The following is a 15,894-nucleotide window of genomic DNA, read 5'->3' on the forward strand; positions in this document are numbered from 1 at the left end:
ACTAATTTCTTAAGATGCATTCTTTTCAAGAGCCATGCTCATAACAGTTTTCCAATCAAACACGTTTCTTCCCCACCTATGCCAAAACCAGAACAAAATCTCAACGCTCCAGTGTATAAATAACTGAAATGACCACTGTTTATCTGTCTTCCCTCCATCAACTCCTCTCAGAATTCAGAGCTAGAAATACCTGCATGGCCCGCTTCCCCATGCTAACCACTTCAAACAACGTAACTGCCTCAACCACTTCGCCATTCTGCAGCTGGCTCACTCTTCTGCTACTGGAAGAATTTCTCCTTATGTTTTCACACTGTTCTCGGACCTTCCGTTTCTCTCTCTGAAACAAGTCAAGGAAAGAAAGTATGTGAGAAAATGCAACACGTAACAGCCATTCACAGATACACAAATTATCCCCTAAGAACAAGTTTATTTTGCTCTCATTGTAATGATTTCCCCAGGGTGCTAACTTTTAAGCTTCAAGGACACTGATAAAGTCTTATCAAACATGACCATACTAGAAGGGGATGAAAGAAAGGATTTACCAGTTTGAATTTTTTCTCAACAATGAGTCATAAGCACAGGAAGGTATAACAGAAAAGAAGCTTCTGAACACCTGTATACTACCCAGAAGGCACTCTTCAGTGGCAGCTGTAATTTCTGAAGAATAGACAGCAAGCACAGAAGCTCTTCTACATCTTTTCACTCACAGGGTAAACACGCAACCTGCAAATTAACATCAGCTGCACACAGTGCACAGCTAAGGAAGAACACACTCCGAAATGAACTGACTGTTCAAAAGCCAGCATTGAGGCTCTGATGCTGATGGAATTTGGGGGTCAAGCTGTATCCAGTGACTAGATTTTAGATGCACTGTATTGTGATTGTTTTATGTAATACTCAATTTTGTAACAATTGAATGAGACAGAAAATAAATTCCGTAATAAAAAAAAACTTTAAAATTTTTAAAAATCCACTTACGGGTGTTTTCAGGTTGCCATTTCTCACACTACTGCCGTTCTGCACAGCAGACTCGGGCGCAGTCTCATCATGGACAGCATTCTCTCTGAAATGTAACAAACACATTGAAGGGGTTAGCAGTGAGAACACAGAACTACACAGTTCAGTACAAACAACAGAAGAAAATAACAACATATATATGTATTTTAATATTTTTAATGAATCATTTGGAAGTTATGTCGTTTTGTTACTAAAAACCAAACAGCTACCTTTAAAGTACAACAGAAATTTGAGGCCTTTTTCAAACTACTTGTTTTCCTGCAAGATATATAATTACAGAACTAGCAAGACTATCAAAGCTATCAAGGAAGTAGAAAGTAAGTAAACAAAACAGAAAGCTGACATTGACTTAAGGCGGCCTTTGTTGACTTAAGAGCTTTGCACCATGAAGCAGTAACACAAGTATGCCTTCACTTTGTGGGTGCTCTACACAAAACAAGGCAATAACATTTGATGGGTCTACAATTTAAAATGAGAGGAAGAAACTGGTTTACGTTGTCTATAAAACATGCTGAAGAAAAAAGACACCTAAGAAATTTCATTTGCAGGTCATTGCTAATGTGATGGAGGAATAATTTTATAAATAAAGATGCACCTTCTGGGAGATCTGAAGCAATACATTTATCTGCAATGAAATCATGCCACTTCTCATCATTCCCAATGCTAACAATATGCTTTGCCAAAGGCCATGTTTGAGCAGACGAGCTGGATCCCACTTGTGCACCAGGTTCAGCACTGGTAGCTGGCTGCTATGGCCTCCTTTAAAGCTACGGTGGCCAGGACATAAGCCAGTTGACTTGTACTATAAGAAGGCACAAAAATAAACATGAGAGTGTACAGTTACTTTCATTTTCATGAGACTGCTGCAACAAGAAAGTGTACTAACACAAGTGACCACTTTACAAAGAAAAAAAAACAGTGTATTGCACTGTCAGATACAGTCAACCCTCCAATACCCAGTGCTGGCAAACCCAGATGGAGAATTAACTGTGCTATGGATGCAGAGCCAGCTCGATCCCAGATAGGTTTATCAATGCCAGATAAGCACTGTTGTCGTTCTTGCCAAGACTGTTTCAGTCAGACATTGCCTCTGCAAAGCAAATCCTGAGGCTGAATAGCAGCAACTGCAGGACCAAGGTTCTGATGTTATTTCATTAGTGACAGCAGACAGACATTTTTTATTTAAACACTACTTTTTTAATCTACTGGAACACTTCACTGTAAGCGATGTAGAAATAGGCTTCCAAAGACTCCTCTAAAAATTCTATATGAATATAAAAGTCTATAAAAATATATCAAATTTCTAAATACAGTTTTGCAAATGCTGAACTTCCCTACAGAGAAAAGTCCCATGAAAGTTAAATTCAATCAACATCTTGTCATAGAAAAGTTCAAAATGTGCCACAGTGTTTGACAGATGGAAGCCAAGAAAATAACTCAGGATGAACCAATCCGTACATCAGCTGTCTGGACTTCTGCATGTTAAAGAAAAGAGAGGGATGAAGTATAATTCACAACTGAGTCAGCTCACTATAAGCAATAGTTTGCAAAAGTTTTCAAATGTTTTCTTTGATTTGTAATTGCAAGCCATAGAGATTAAGTATCTCAAGCACCACCAGAGACTTCCTAGTTGAAAAGAACAAGCAGCAAGAGATAGCAATATGTATTGCTTTTCTGACGCCAGTTAGTTCTTCCCAGATTCTTCTACAGACCACAAATAAACAAAAAGAATCCAAACGTGTTTGTCAAGGAGCTGCTTATCCTATGTGATTAAATACTTTCACTCTTTATTTCAAAGCAGACTGCAACATTATGAGGCTGGACTAACATGTCCTTACTTGCACTGTTTCACTAGAACTACAACTCAGATGCCAGCCAACATCGTGGTAACATGTGTTACCTGTTTCTGCATTATACCTCAACATAACGCTCAACACGCTCTAAAACAACTTTCCTGAATTATTTACATGTAATATCCAGCAACTTACTCCACCCCATAATGAAAATAAAGTCCAAGTTGAATTAAAACATTTAAATAATGAAAAAATCAGAAATGCTGCAGGACAGTTCAGTCAAGTACTTGTCTGATCACGTACTGCTTTTAATATCTCTGTCCAGAACGTACTTCTTTGAAGCTTCAAACTCATGCGTCTCTTTCCCAAGAACATCCTGAAGGATGGCACTACAGATGGTATCTACTGGCCTTGTGCTACTTACTTTGTCAGTTTATGCCAGGCAAAATGTACCTGTAGCAAAAGGCGCTCAACAAAGTAAGTGAATGCCTGGTATATTCACTCAGTTTCAGAACAGCATGCTTACCAAAGCTCAGCAAAACCTGCAAGAACAAGACGACCACTGATCTACAGCTTCCTCATGTTGGGCTAACACCACCAAGTAAAACAACATCTCTGTGATAAAACCAGTCAGGGTAACTTTCACATATGCACTAAACATCTGCCTTAAACACTCAACAAATGTAACTAAACACTAAATACTAACACTGAAAAGCCATTTAGTTTCTACATTGTTTTGATTATTAGTGCACCACAACATGTAACAATGCAAAAGGAAGCACTGTGCTACAACAGAGAGCCTGCACAAAAGTAGAGATTTTTTTAAATCCAGATAATATCGATACTCATGTTCCTCCTTTCTCTTTTTTTCTTTTTCCTTTTAATACTGGTTTCCAGTAAGGTTATTCATAAAGCAGGTACTTAAACATTTGCAGGAAGAAGCAGCAGCTTCTTCTACATAAGAAGATCAGCTAAATAGCCAGTTACCTTCCTGGCACTTCTGAAACTAAGAGGCTGGCTTCAGATGAAACATACTGGAAAGGACACATGGGAAACTATATTAATTGTCATCATGGACTATGAGGAATACATGTCTCAGCTTTCATTAGAGTTTAATGAAGCAAAAGACCTGGAGCAGACTTGCTCAGAAGGTGACAGGATCAGCAACGGTTGGGCTGCAACGAGTCCGAAGCATGCAACACTAGACAACATATACCCAGATGTTTTAACTTTATCATTTATTTATTTACATCTGCTCTTTCTACTTCCAAATACCATTCTGTAAACAACAATATGAACACATTTGGTTTATAGGTCATCTCAACCGATGACTGAAAACTATGAAAGGGAGAAGACTTGACGTATCCCTGATAAAAACAGCTACAGAGAAGCAATGCCCCCCTCAATGCCAGCAGGGAGACTACAGATTACTTAGCACTCTTCCCCCTCAGCACCCCCAAATTCACCACTGAAGTGAACACGTGCATTGACTATGAATCTGCCCATTATTTTTTTTCAAAGTAGGTTCATTTGCACTGCAGCGAATAAGGCACAGAAAAGCTTGTAAAGCCAAGGTCTCTGTCAATCAGCACAAAACACTACATTAAGAAGATGCTAAACAACACATAAAAGGGAATAAAATGGAGACATTAGTAAGAAGACATAGTGCATAGCAAATCCCTTTTTTTTCCCCTCCCACCAAGATGACACATTGTAGACTGTCCCAGTATCTGCAGGGCACAAATTCAAGGGACAGCACCCTGATTTACCAACAAATTTTACAAGCGACCAGTGCCAGGTCTTACTTTTGGCTGGGAAGGTTACTGGCTGTGTTGGGCTCGGCTATCATCTCCACCACATTATTTCAGCAGCACAGACAGCAAGCTAACGTGATCGGCACCGCTTTTGAGGAGACTTCACCAAGATCGGTAGTGTTAAAAACTTAGCAAAGCTTTGGCTCTTGCGGGCGAAACGGCAGCCAAAAACTGTCAAGAAAAGAAAACAGAGAGTTAATTCTAGGCAGCTCCCCTAAAACCAAGTCGGAAAGTCCCCCGCAGAACCGAGCCGCGGAAGGGGATGCAACTTCAAGACACTAATTCGAAGGGAATTCGGCGGCGGGACCGCTGCACCTGGCGGGAGCCCTGACGAGGCAGGGCGTACAAAGCCGCGGGCCGTCGGAGAGCCGCCCGGGGCCGCCCGGCCCGCTCACCCTCCTCCCCCTCGGGCAGACCCCCGTCACGCCGGCGGCACCGCGCCCCAGCTCTCCCCAGCGGCCCGCGCTCCGCACAGGCGGGCCGCCTCAGGGGCGCCGGCGGCGGCGGGCCGGCCCGGCACCTCCAGCCACCCGTAGGCACACGTACGCAGTACGTACGGCTGCGGGCTGGAGGCGGGTGCGCTCGCTGCCGCGGCGGGGGCCCAGGCGGCGGCGGCGGGAGGAGGAGGGGGGGGGGGGATGAGGAGGAGGAGGAAGGAAAAGCGCGCCGGTGCGCGCGCGCCGCGCAGGGCCCGCCACTCACCTGCCGCGGGGACGCGCTCCGCGGGCCCGAGCGCGCGCCGACGCCGCCCCCTAAGCTGCCCCCTCCCTTCGCTGCGGCGGCCCGCGCCCCGGCTCCGGCCCCGCGTCAATCACGGCCGTCCCCGGGCACCGTCCGGCCTATCAGAGGCGGGGATCGCTGTCACGTGGACCAGCACCGCAGAGCGGGCGGGGCGGGCCGGCCGGAGCGCCGGTGTGCTCGGGGCTTCCGTCGCGGCCGGGGCGATGGCGGAAGGACGCGGCCCGTAACGGCCCCTCCCGCTGCCTCGGCCGGGGAGGGGGTGGCGAGGCGCCGCCGGCGGCCGCGCGATGGGGCCCGGCCGCCTCTCGCAGTCGCTGCTGCTGCGCTGCCGGCGGGCGGCGGCGGCGGCTGTCGGCGCGGCCCGCTGCCGCGGCGGGCCGTTGTCCGCCCGCCCGCTCAGCGCCGCCGGCGTTCGCCTGCGGGCTCCCCAGCGGCCGCCGGGCAGGGGCGAGCCCCCGCGGGCGGGCGGCGGAGGGCGGTGGAAGGAGGTGGCGGGCGCCGGCGGGGATGAAGAAGACGAAGAGGAGGAGGAGGAGGAGGAGGAGGATGCGGAGCTGGAGGAGCTGCTGGGCCCCTCTCCGCTGGCCGTGGAGCCCGGCGCGCAGCGCGTAGCCGTGGTGCACCCGGCTGTCAAGTGGGGCCCGAAGAAGCCGCCGCTCACCAGGGGTGCGTGGCCGCGCCGCGGCGGGGGGGGTCGGGCCGCTTAGCCCCCCGCGGGTCCCGGCGGCCGGCCGGCAGCGCCGCTTTCCCGCTGCCCTTGGCCGCCTCGGTTCTGCTTCCCCCCCCCCCGTTCCAGTCCTCTTCGGCCCGCAGGAATACCCGTAGGGAATTGGTGCCGGTAGCGTGGAGTAGACCCGTTATCGCGGTGGTAGAACTGCGAAACGTTGCGTGGGCCAACTAGCGAAATAGGAGCTCGGACAAGAGGTCCGGGTCGCCGTTTCCCTCTCCGGTAACTTTTTAAAAGAGGACGCGCTCTCGGCCGACCTGTGCTTTCGCTGGCGAATCGCGCTCGCTGTCTCGGTGCGGAGAGGGACGGGCTGCCCGAGGGGACAGCCGGGTTTCCCCGCTGTTAGCAGGACGCGAGTAGCCTGCAGCCCTCGGCCGAGCTGCCTGGCGGGGTGGGCGGCTGTCCTTCGGCCTGAGGCTTGCCCAGAGCTCGGCTGAAGAGCAGGAGTACTGCCCTGTCCGTGGGAGAGCGCGCGGTGAAAATGCGGTCTTGTGTAAGTCCTCTCCCAGGCTTAAAGAAGTGCTTTTGTGCAGTTACTTAGCCATGCAGTCACCAGTAATTCCTCTGCAAGGACCTTATTCCGCATTGCTATTCTTAGATTTCTCTCAGAAATCCTCGTAGCTAGCTAATAGGCATTAATCAGGCACAATTAAGATATATGATGAACTTGACTTGATGCTTCTCCCAACACTTCTCTAATTGCAAAGTTGTAATAGAAAGGATTAAGCGTCTTGTAAGTTAGCTTTTTACATAGAGACAGTTCATACATGACACATATTCTTGTGTTCAAATTTATTATGTCATGAACCTAAATCTCTTTTAGTTTTATTAGTGCTGCTAATTATAACAAATTGTCACGTTGCAGAATTTACATAAGCACTCCCATTTTACAACTGAAAAATAAATAAAATATGAAGGCACCTTTCTGTCCAGACATACAGAAGAATAGCGGTGATACCTTTCCATTTATTTAGGCCCTCCAGATGAAGAGCCTGAAGTCTGAACAAATAGTGTGGAATGATTGTTGAAACACCACAGGTACAGCAGGAAATCTGTGCATTTTACAAGGAACACTAACAGTATGAGGAGAAAGAGGATCATGGTTATCTTTAAAAAATACATTGCCTTTTGGACCAAGGTAACCTATTTAATATACAAATTATGTTTTGTTATCTAGAGAAACTTGACAAATCTGTTATGAAAAGAGGAAAAGGTTGGCAAATCAAAACGATCTACTGATCTGATATACCTGTGTAGTCTTTGTGATATCACGAAGGCCTCAAAAAATCGGTGCTTTGCCGATTTTTTTTTTAGATGTTTTTAAAAAACATCTACATCTTTTTTTTTAAAAAAAAAAGTGACTGATGAACCAGAATACAGGATTGGAATCGGCTGGTTTTAGCAGGTCATAAATCAGTGTAGGTCCTTTATGAATAAGTAGCAGTGAAGTTAGCAGCAGGATATGCTGTATTAGTAATTCTTTAAATATTGCTGCAAAACACCAAGGAATTAATCACGTGGGTTTGTGCTCATCTGAAATAACAGAATTTGTTTTCCAGCTAGTTATTCATTTCACTTCTTGAGGCAAAAAACTTGGTAATTTCTTTGCTGACAATACAATTTTAAATTCTTCTAAATCAACAACCATGGAAATAATTTGTACGGGCAGAAAGATGCTTTGTGTGATAAAATTGCATCAAACTAGAAGTTTGATTACTCTGATTAGAGGTAAGACATTTTGCTCCTTGTGCTAGAGGCTAAAATAAATACCCTAGTAGAATTTCAGTGTAGCTTAGTCTGTTGCTGTTCATGCACATACTGTAGTTATTGGAAATCTGAGCAAAGTTATGGTGGTATATTGTAATCTTTTTTTCTTTTTCTTTCTTTCTTTTTTTTTTTTTGTGTGTGTTCCTAAAGCTGAATTACAGATTGCTGAAGCCGTTGCTCTTATAGATACCCTTCAGAACTGGACAGTTTTAGAGAAAATAATTATTCCTACAAAAAATCCTGACAAGAAGTTTATTTTTGGCAAAGGAAACTTTCAGGCGTTGACAGGTAAGGACTGAGATTTTTCAGCACTGCTCATTCTAAATGGAAGACTTCTGCAGCTGAACTGTTTAAGGATGGGTATTGAAAGGCGAAGAAAGGGAGAATTTTGTTTATCCATCATGTAGGTCTGCAAGCAAACTTCAAAGAATTTTTTTAAGGTTACAAAAGCAGCACAGAATAGAAATAACCTGTGCTCACTGAAAATGTGTGAAGCAACTTAATCCCTACGTTTATGTGATTGGCATAAGTGAAACTGGCAGCTGTTCTTGACATAGTACTAAATTAGTGCGATTACAACTGTTCTGTGAACGAAGGATATGGTGCCATTTAATATGAGCATTCTGCTCAACATAAAATGGTTTTATATTCTGTGTATTTTAAAAAGAGAATTGACATTTAACACTGTGTTTTGCAATGGTTATCCATCTTTTAGAAAAGATTAAAAAATTGCCCCATGTGACAGCTGTCTTCTTGAATGTGGAAAGAATATCTTCACTAACAAAGGTAATATTATATCAAATCATACTCTTTACATCAGTATTGTTCGGAAGCTATTGATGTTATGAGAAGTAGGGTCAGTTATGACTCTGAATTTGCAAATGGTAATATATGAAGCCACCTGGACTGAGTTTTGTTGAAAGGAAATTTAATTGCTTTTACATTTGTCCAGTTGATATATGTGTTTCCCGCTCTGATGCATGAATTTTTCCAGCAGCCTAATAGCTATTTAGTATAGACTCTGCTCCCACATTTGCCACTGGCCCTGTTTCAAATGTTGGAAAAGTTACTCAAGGTCTTTTTCACAAAATGAAGGTGATAACCCAGCTTTTGTTATGAAGAATGTCAACATTTTGGATTAGCTATATGCATGGGTTTCTATACCTATATGGATAGTGTATTTGTTTTCCTATAGTTCTGTGGATGCTGTATTGTATTTTGAATATGAGGTGTAAATTCAGAGCAAGGTTATATTTCAAATATTTGAACTTTCATTCCTAACCCTTAAAAAAAGTCCCATATTTTAAATGGATGGATTATGTTGAGGGGAGGAGCATGCTTCACTTTTTTTTAACACTGGCAGTAAAACAACTGGTGCATGAACTATAGATGCTCTTTGAAATGCTTAGACAAACTGAAATAAATACTTTTAGGGTTTTTGCATGTACAGCATCATGCAGGGTGTAAAGCGCATGCAAACTCTGCAAGCAAACATTAATGCTTTGCTGGTAGTTTGAATGCTTTCCCTGATTATAAAGTGAACAGAGGTGGTAAATATCTCTAAGAGATAGTTACCTCGAGCACTTCAATTTATTGGTGAAATGGAAGTTGAAAATGTTTCATTGCAATTTCCTAGTTTTTATTCCCTAATCTATAGTATGAGTTCTTTTAGTACTAGATTTGTTTAAAAAAAAAAAATTCTTTTCGCAAATCTAGATCTTAAGAGCAATTTCACAGGGTTGATTCAAGAAAGTGCTCATAAGCATTGCCCATCCATTGAAATGGAATCCTGAGATCCTCTGTGTTCAAGTGTCTATCAGCTAACTATAACTGTAGTGCTGTGTAAGAATTGATCTACTGATACTGAGGGGGACAGAAAACATCTAGGTTATTTTGTCTTACATGGCTAAAGAAAGAACTAGAAGATGCCTGGGGCGTGAAAGTCTTTGACAGATACACAGTTGTACTTCACATTTTTCGTTGTAATGCCCGGACCAAAGAAGCAAAACTTCAGATAGCATTGGCTGAAATTCCACTTCTCAGGTACCTCAAGCTGTGCAAATCACATACTGATACTTACATATTGTAGTGACTATTTCTTTACAGTAACAAAAATGGTAATACTGTACTGTAGAGAAAAATGACACTGTTTCAGTGCTTGCATAGTATGCTCAATGATTGATTAGAGCATAGAAATATTTGCTATAATGTCATTGTTTTAAGCTTCTGCAGTGCTGACAGGCAAAACCAGAAAGTGTTCAATAGATAATCTTACAAAATATATTTCTCATTAAAAGGTCCCGGTTTTTTCTAATGCGGCAGGTTAATTGCAAGAATATGTAGGAATTGGATATGTGTATCCCATATATAATATTGATGGGTTTAATAAGGAAAGCTATAAACAAGGAGGATTAAAGCATTAATTTGTGTCTGAATTTTCCACATTTCTACATTACATGGCATAGAAATATTTGTACATGGCAGTTGGCATGAGTTGCGTGGATCTATCAGAGGCATCTTTGGTTCTCTGAAATTTCTCTGAAATTTCAGAATAGCCATTATAATTTGCTAAGAGAGTTGCATGCTTTTTCAAACCACAGTTAACGAGTCGGGAAGATCTGGATTTTTTTTTGCCAGGCTTCTTGCCATGAGGTGGTTTTATTTAGAGCTCTGTCATTTAGTGGTTTTATCTGTACTATTAGAATATCGCTACTGCTTCACATTTGTTAGGCATTTTAGGATAGCTTGATTAAAGAAAATTGCTTCTAATTAACTGTTATTCCACTGCCAGGTCAAATCTGAAAAATGATGTGTCTCGGCTAGATCAGCAGAGAGGTGGCTCGAGATACATCATGGGCTCAGGTAAAGTTCTCGTGAATTAGAGGGGGTTTTTTCTCCATAGCCTTTAAACAAATTTAATTGCATCTTATTTTATTTAGAGGAGGCTGGAAGGAAAAACTGTTTGTGTTCTGCATCTAATTAAGTGAACGTACAAAAATTTATTGGAAAGAAATAGTAAAGTTTTGGTCTGTACTGGCTCAGTAAGTGGCCATGGACAGACTATTTGCAGCCACAGGGGTTTATCATAACTGTACTTGGTTATTCTAGAGCGCTTAGCATATGTTTTAATAATTACTTATCACTTTGACTCTTAGGCAACAATTCATAGTTTTAGTTGCTTATTTATAACTTCATATGCCCTAGTGCTAACTCATTTGATTTCCCAATGCACACATCACTGGGCTTACTGTTTCTCTTGTAGACTATTCTGCCAATTATTCATTTGTATTTTTCAGGTGAAACTTTCATGGAGGCACAGAATCGTATCTTGAAAGAAAAAGAACTTAAAATTAGGAATGCCCTGGAGAAACTAAGAAGAAAAAGGTGTTTACTTAGAACTCAGCGCAGAAAACGCGAGTTTCCTATTATCTCAGTAATGGGCTATACTAATTGTGGTAAGCAAAAACTCGTGAAATTGCAACACGAAAGAGCTTACATTGTCTAATTTTTAATTAGAAACTCTAGCCGGAATCTCATTTCAGTGTGAATAGGCTTCGTATTTTAATTAGTTTTTAAATTGCGTAATGAATATGTGTCAATTAGGATATAGTTAGGAAAGCAAATTATGCTTGTTGTAGTTAGATTGCACCCCCCACCCCACCCCCAAGTCTTGAACACGTGGTTTGGAGAAATGCCTAGCACATATCGTGCCAAAAAGATTTTATATATAGTGCTGTAGACTGTACTGTTAGTGTCCCTTTATACAAATCTCTATTACTTGATCAGAAGGGGTAGAGAAAAGTACATGGGTGTTTAGATCACTGTGAAGGCTTGAGGCATAGGAGGAAAATTCAGGAGAGTTGGCAGTTGAGCTGAGAAATGTGCTTAGGAGGCACTGTAGCTTTTCATTGATTGATGTATAGTGTTCTGAGATGTGTTCATAAGAGAATCTAAATAAAGCTAAAGGGTTTTTCTATTTTTTTTTTATAGCTTACACAAGTGAATTCATACACAAGGCATAAACAGACTTTAGACTAGACACTTTTTTCAGGTTACACTATCTTAAGACCATTTCATTTTCGTATTCAACATCTTTATAAAAACAAGCTTCCCTTGCACTAATTATGTTATCAGTTATATACTCAAAGATTTGTATTACACTGTGTCTTTTTCCTAAATGTGATACTTCCATACTTTTAAAACGGAAGATTCAACAAAATTATATATATATTACAATTACGTACACATAACTGAAATACTTTAACTAGGGTATACACTGAGCACTTTAGTTTAATGACTGAATTCTGTGAAATATTCATTAAGTTAAACAAATGTCTCTAGTATAATGTTCATGAGGAAATGCCCAATAAAAACATAAACCTAATAAGCTACATGTTACTAGTGCTTCTGTTTATTGTTGGATTTAACAAATAAATATTGAATTGTTTTATTTCACAACAGAAGCACTGAGGAGTGCATAAGTGTATGCTTCCTAATGCTGTCGTGGCAGTGCTCTTCAGATAGTCTTAGAGGTGTGAGAGATGTGGGTAGGTCATTTCGCAGGTCAGTTCAGTCTTTGATCATCTTGTGATTTCGCAGCATAGCTTCCAGACGTGGCCTTAAATCCAATTCCAAGTTATAAAAGTTAAGACTGTCTTTGAATTTCCTAACATCATGTAGATAACTAATCATAGGCTAGATTTAAATTAATGAAATAGATATGAAAAGATATGTTACATCATACAACTCACCTGAGCCTTTCAAATTAAATTTCTACTTGAAACAAGCCATTAAAGTCTTGTCCTTTTTTTTCTTTAATTAGGAAAAACTACTTTGATCAAAGCCTTGACTGGCGAAGCAGGACTTCAACCCAGAGATCAGCTGTTTGCCACGCTTGATATTACAGCCCATGCTGGCTATCTGCCCTCACATATGGCAGTTATTTATGTTGACACCATTGGCTTTCTGACTGATCTTCCGCATAATCTGGTTGAGTCCTTTTCGGCTACATTAGAAGAAGTGGCTTACTCAGTGAGTAGTTGACTAAACCTAAATAGTGCATCCGAATAAGTTGAGGCTAGCTTTCTTGAGAGTTAAAAATGAATTAAAGTCTCTGGAATGATCTGTGTTTAACTTAAGTTTTCCTATAGCACTGAAAGTGGGTGATTGTGATGTGATGCAGGCAGCATGTAATAAACATAAATGTACTTTTCCAGTCATTTTCTCATTAAAGTTAGTTTCCTGTGTTATAGCAAAGTGTAAAGCTGCATACACACAGATACTTAAACAAAAAGCCTGTATCGTCAAAGGTAATGAAGTTCAGTGGTAGCAAATGCCTCTGAGGACTAGACTTCACCATGTAATAATAGGACTTTCAAAAGTCTGCAGCTATCCTGTTTGTCTCTTATTCTGAAATGTTAAATGAAAGGCAGGAAATTTACTTTTCACTCATTTTCAGAAGTTTGAAGCAGTATCTTGAGCAAAGATGACGAAACATTTTGAATGCAAATACTGAATTAGGTTTATTGGTTTTTATCATGGCAAACATGATCATGTACTTGAAACTGATAACTTTTGTATAAAGCTTTCTAAAAGTGAAGCACCAGTAATAGTGTATCAGGAGCTAAGGATAAGGATAATCTTCTGCGTTTTGAATGTAAGAATAGAATTACAAGTTACATAGGGTTTTTCCCCCATTTTTTAAACAGTTTTTCAGCCATTACTCTTCTAAAACCTTTTTAGAGTTCAGTCTTTTTCTTCTCTAGTATTTTTGAAGCCTTACTGTTACACAGCCTTGGCTTTGAAAAATTGGGTCAGTTATTAATTGAAATCTGAATTCTGTAACTAGCTTGGTTGACAGGGTTTGGTTCAGAGTTGTTAGAGGCAATTCGTCCTCAAGTGAAGACTAAGCTGCTGCAGATTTTTCTTCCATCGTGGTGCAAAAAACAGCATTGGTTTAATACTGTTTTAGCAGTTCATTTTGCAGTGTTAACCTGCCAGTGTATTATCTAACGGATAGGAGAGATATATGAATTATCAATGCAAAAATAGTATAAAATCTCTACAACCTGGTAACTGGTATGTTTCAGTAACTGTCTTATATATTCAATATTGCTTGCTAGGATCTGATAGTTCATGTGAGGGATATTACTCATCCAGAAACCATTCTCCAGAAAGCAACCGTTCTGTCAGTTCTGAAGAATCTTAATCTTCCCAGCCATTTATTGGACTCAATGGTAGAAGTTCATAACAAAGTGGATTTGATAGAAAGGTAAGCGGGAGATGCTAAGTGTACTTAAACATTTCTTGTGTTCTGGAAGCTTTTTAATTCTTAGTCTAGAAAAGAGCTCCCACACTTCTGAATACATTTAATAGTGTTTCCTCAATCTTTTACATATGTAACTGTGGTCTTAAAAAGAATTAATTATCTTTCAATTACAAAAGAAATCACTTGAGTCATACAAGAAGTGGCCTCTGTAGGAAGGTGCCAGTATGAAGTAACACAGTTAAATTGTCTGTGCTTGGAATATTTTCACAACCTCATCTTCAGGAGAAAATGTGCTAGCAATTGTTAACCTTTCAGATATAAACCCACTGAAGAAAATGCTTTAGCCATTTCTGCTCTACATGGACATGGTTTAGAAGAGCTGAAAGAAGAAATAGAGAAAAAAATTTTGACAGCAACAGGGAAGAAGATTCTGACAGTTAACGTCAACTTAGAGGGACCTCAGCTAAGGTAAATAATGTTGAATTGTAAGAAGGACTTGGAGAAATATGAAACTCTTAGTTTTGCATGTCTTAAAATTTCCAAATCATATACTGATTTTAATCTGTGTTAAGAATTACAGGGATAATTATCAAAGTTTTCTAACTTACTGAGAAAAAATATCCCCATTAGATACCCTGGAGTCTGCTGCTGAAAGTGTCCTTCACAGAGTTCTGTGTGTTAGTACAATAAAACATACTTCCTGAAAGACCATGCCACTGGTCCTGGAAGCCAGATTTCTGATAAAAACACAAATCTGAAAGGTTTATGAAAATGCTATACCCTATTTCCAGACAGCAAGTAGCAAATGAAAAGTTAAGCCAAGCACTTCATCTTTTAAAGTATTAAATTACCTCGATTGGACCATGTTGACCTAAAACAAAGATCACATTTTATGCAGTGTGTCATACCTTTAAGATGCTAATATGCTTATACTTTTACAGTTGGCTCTATAAAGAAGCAACAGTTCAGGAAGTAGAAGTCATGCCTGAAGATGGCACAGCCCGGGTGAAGGTGATAATTGGCAATTCTGCTTTTGGCAGATACAGAAACCTCTTTCCCAGCAGTAAGATTTTTATGCCATGAAACTGCATCCTTTTCTAGGAAAAGAAACTGATCTCATTAAGAGGATGTGAAATGAAGTTAATGACCTGTTAGTCTGGGTGTTGAAGAGCTTATTTCTTCTCCAGTTGATGTTTTTGACACATTTTAGAACTGGACAGTTTCAGAAAACTTCTGTTTGGACACAGTAAGAGCTTTGGGTTTCATTCTGTCAGCAAGCGCAAGGACAGCACTAACTTCTTAAAACAGTTGTTGGCTATAAGCTGTGGATCTCAAACACATGGAAATCACTGGATGGCATCTGAATTAACCTTCAGAAAAGTACCAAGTTTCTTAAATAAATCTTTTTACCCCATTTTTAAAATAAAATAATAGTAATTATAGTTAAGGTGTCTCAGATGGTCGTTGGAAAATGAAAGTGAACAAAATGTTATGGCTTGTATATAAATAATACAGATAAATAAGGTATTCTAGCAGAATGCATGAACCTAAGTAAAATAACTGCCGCGTCTTACTGCAGCGAAGCAAAAAACCCCATAGATTTGTATAATTAAGCAATAAATAAAGTTAGCTGTGAACATCTTTTACCCATACAGTTTTCTTGCCTACAGTAATTTATCCACAATACCTATTACTGTGTCAGTTCTTAGAGAAAACATTTAAGGTATGGCAAACCATGGATTTTTTGTGAAATTATTTCACAAAGGA

At 40.7% G+C, this 15,894-nt stretch overlaps 2 protein-coding genes across 9 annotated transcripts in view; one reads left to right on the forward strand and one right to left on the reverse strand.

Moving 5' to 3' along the window:
• The window catches only part of LOC128135122 (cohesin subunit SA-2-like), a 62,253-nt gene extending 56,831 nt beyond the window's left edge, over nt 1-5,422 (reverse strand). The window contains exons 1-4 of one of the 7 annotated variants that reach the window (XM_052773684.1): nt 5,327-5,422; nt 4,616-4,795; nt 979-1,063; nt 191-337 (exon numbers count right to left, since the gene is read on the reverse strand). In XM_052773684.1, the coding sequence (XP_052629644.1) occupies nt 191-337; nt 979-1,063; nt 4,616-4,659 (276 nt within the window). In that variant the 5' untranslated portion in view covers nt 4,660-4,795; nt 5,327-5,422. Of the gene's footprint in view, nt 1-190; nt 338-978; nt 1,064-1,612; nt 1,820-4,615; nt 4,917-5,019; nt 5,124-5,181; nt 5,245-5,326 lie in introns of those variants that run through there. The other 6 variants (XM_052773686.1, XM_052773685.1, XM_052773687.1 and 3 more) reach the window with 6 other exon arrangements.
• Nucleotides 5,423-5,539: 117 nt separating this feature from the next.
• On the forward strand, nt 5,540-15,777 carry GTPBP6 (GTP binding protein 6 (putative)). Of its 2 annotated transcripts, none has more exons than XM_052773519.1 (10): nt 5,540-6,031; nt 8,010-8,147; nt 8,575-8,645; nt 9,772-9,902; nt 10,651-10,721; nt 11,156-11,314; nt 12,682-12,890; nt 13,982-14,130; nt 14,443-14,595; nt 15,069-15,777. In XM_052773519.1, exons 1-10 carry the CDS (start codon nt 5,653-5,655, stop codon nt 15,208-15,210), a joined length of 1,602 nt encoding a protein of 533 aa, XP_052629479.1. In that variant the 5' UTR covers nt 5,540-5,652; the 3' UTR covers nt 15,211-15,777. The 2 variants fall into 2 exon arrangements, with proteins under 2 accessions (XP_052629479.1, XP_052629480.1); XM_052773520.1 differs by lacking the exon at nt 5,540-6,031 and adding an exon at nt 7,454-7,820.
• Nucleotides 15,778-15,894: the final 117 nt, after the last annotated feature.

The sequence above is a fragment of the Harpia harpyja genome, chromosome 22, assembly GCF_026419915.1.
Source record: "Harpia harpyja isolate bHarHar1 chromosome 22, bHarHar1 primary haplotype, whole genome shotgun sequence".
Classification (NCBI taxonomy): Eukaryota; Metazoa; Chordata; class Aves; order Accipitriformes; family Accipitridae; genus Harpia; species Harpia harpyja.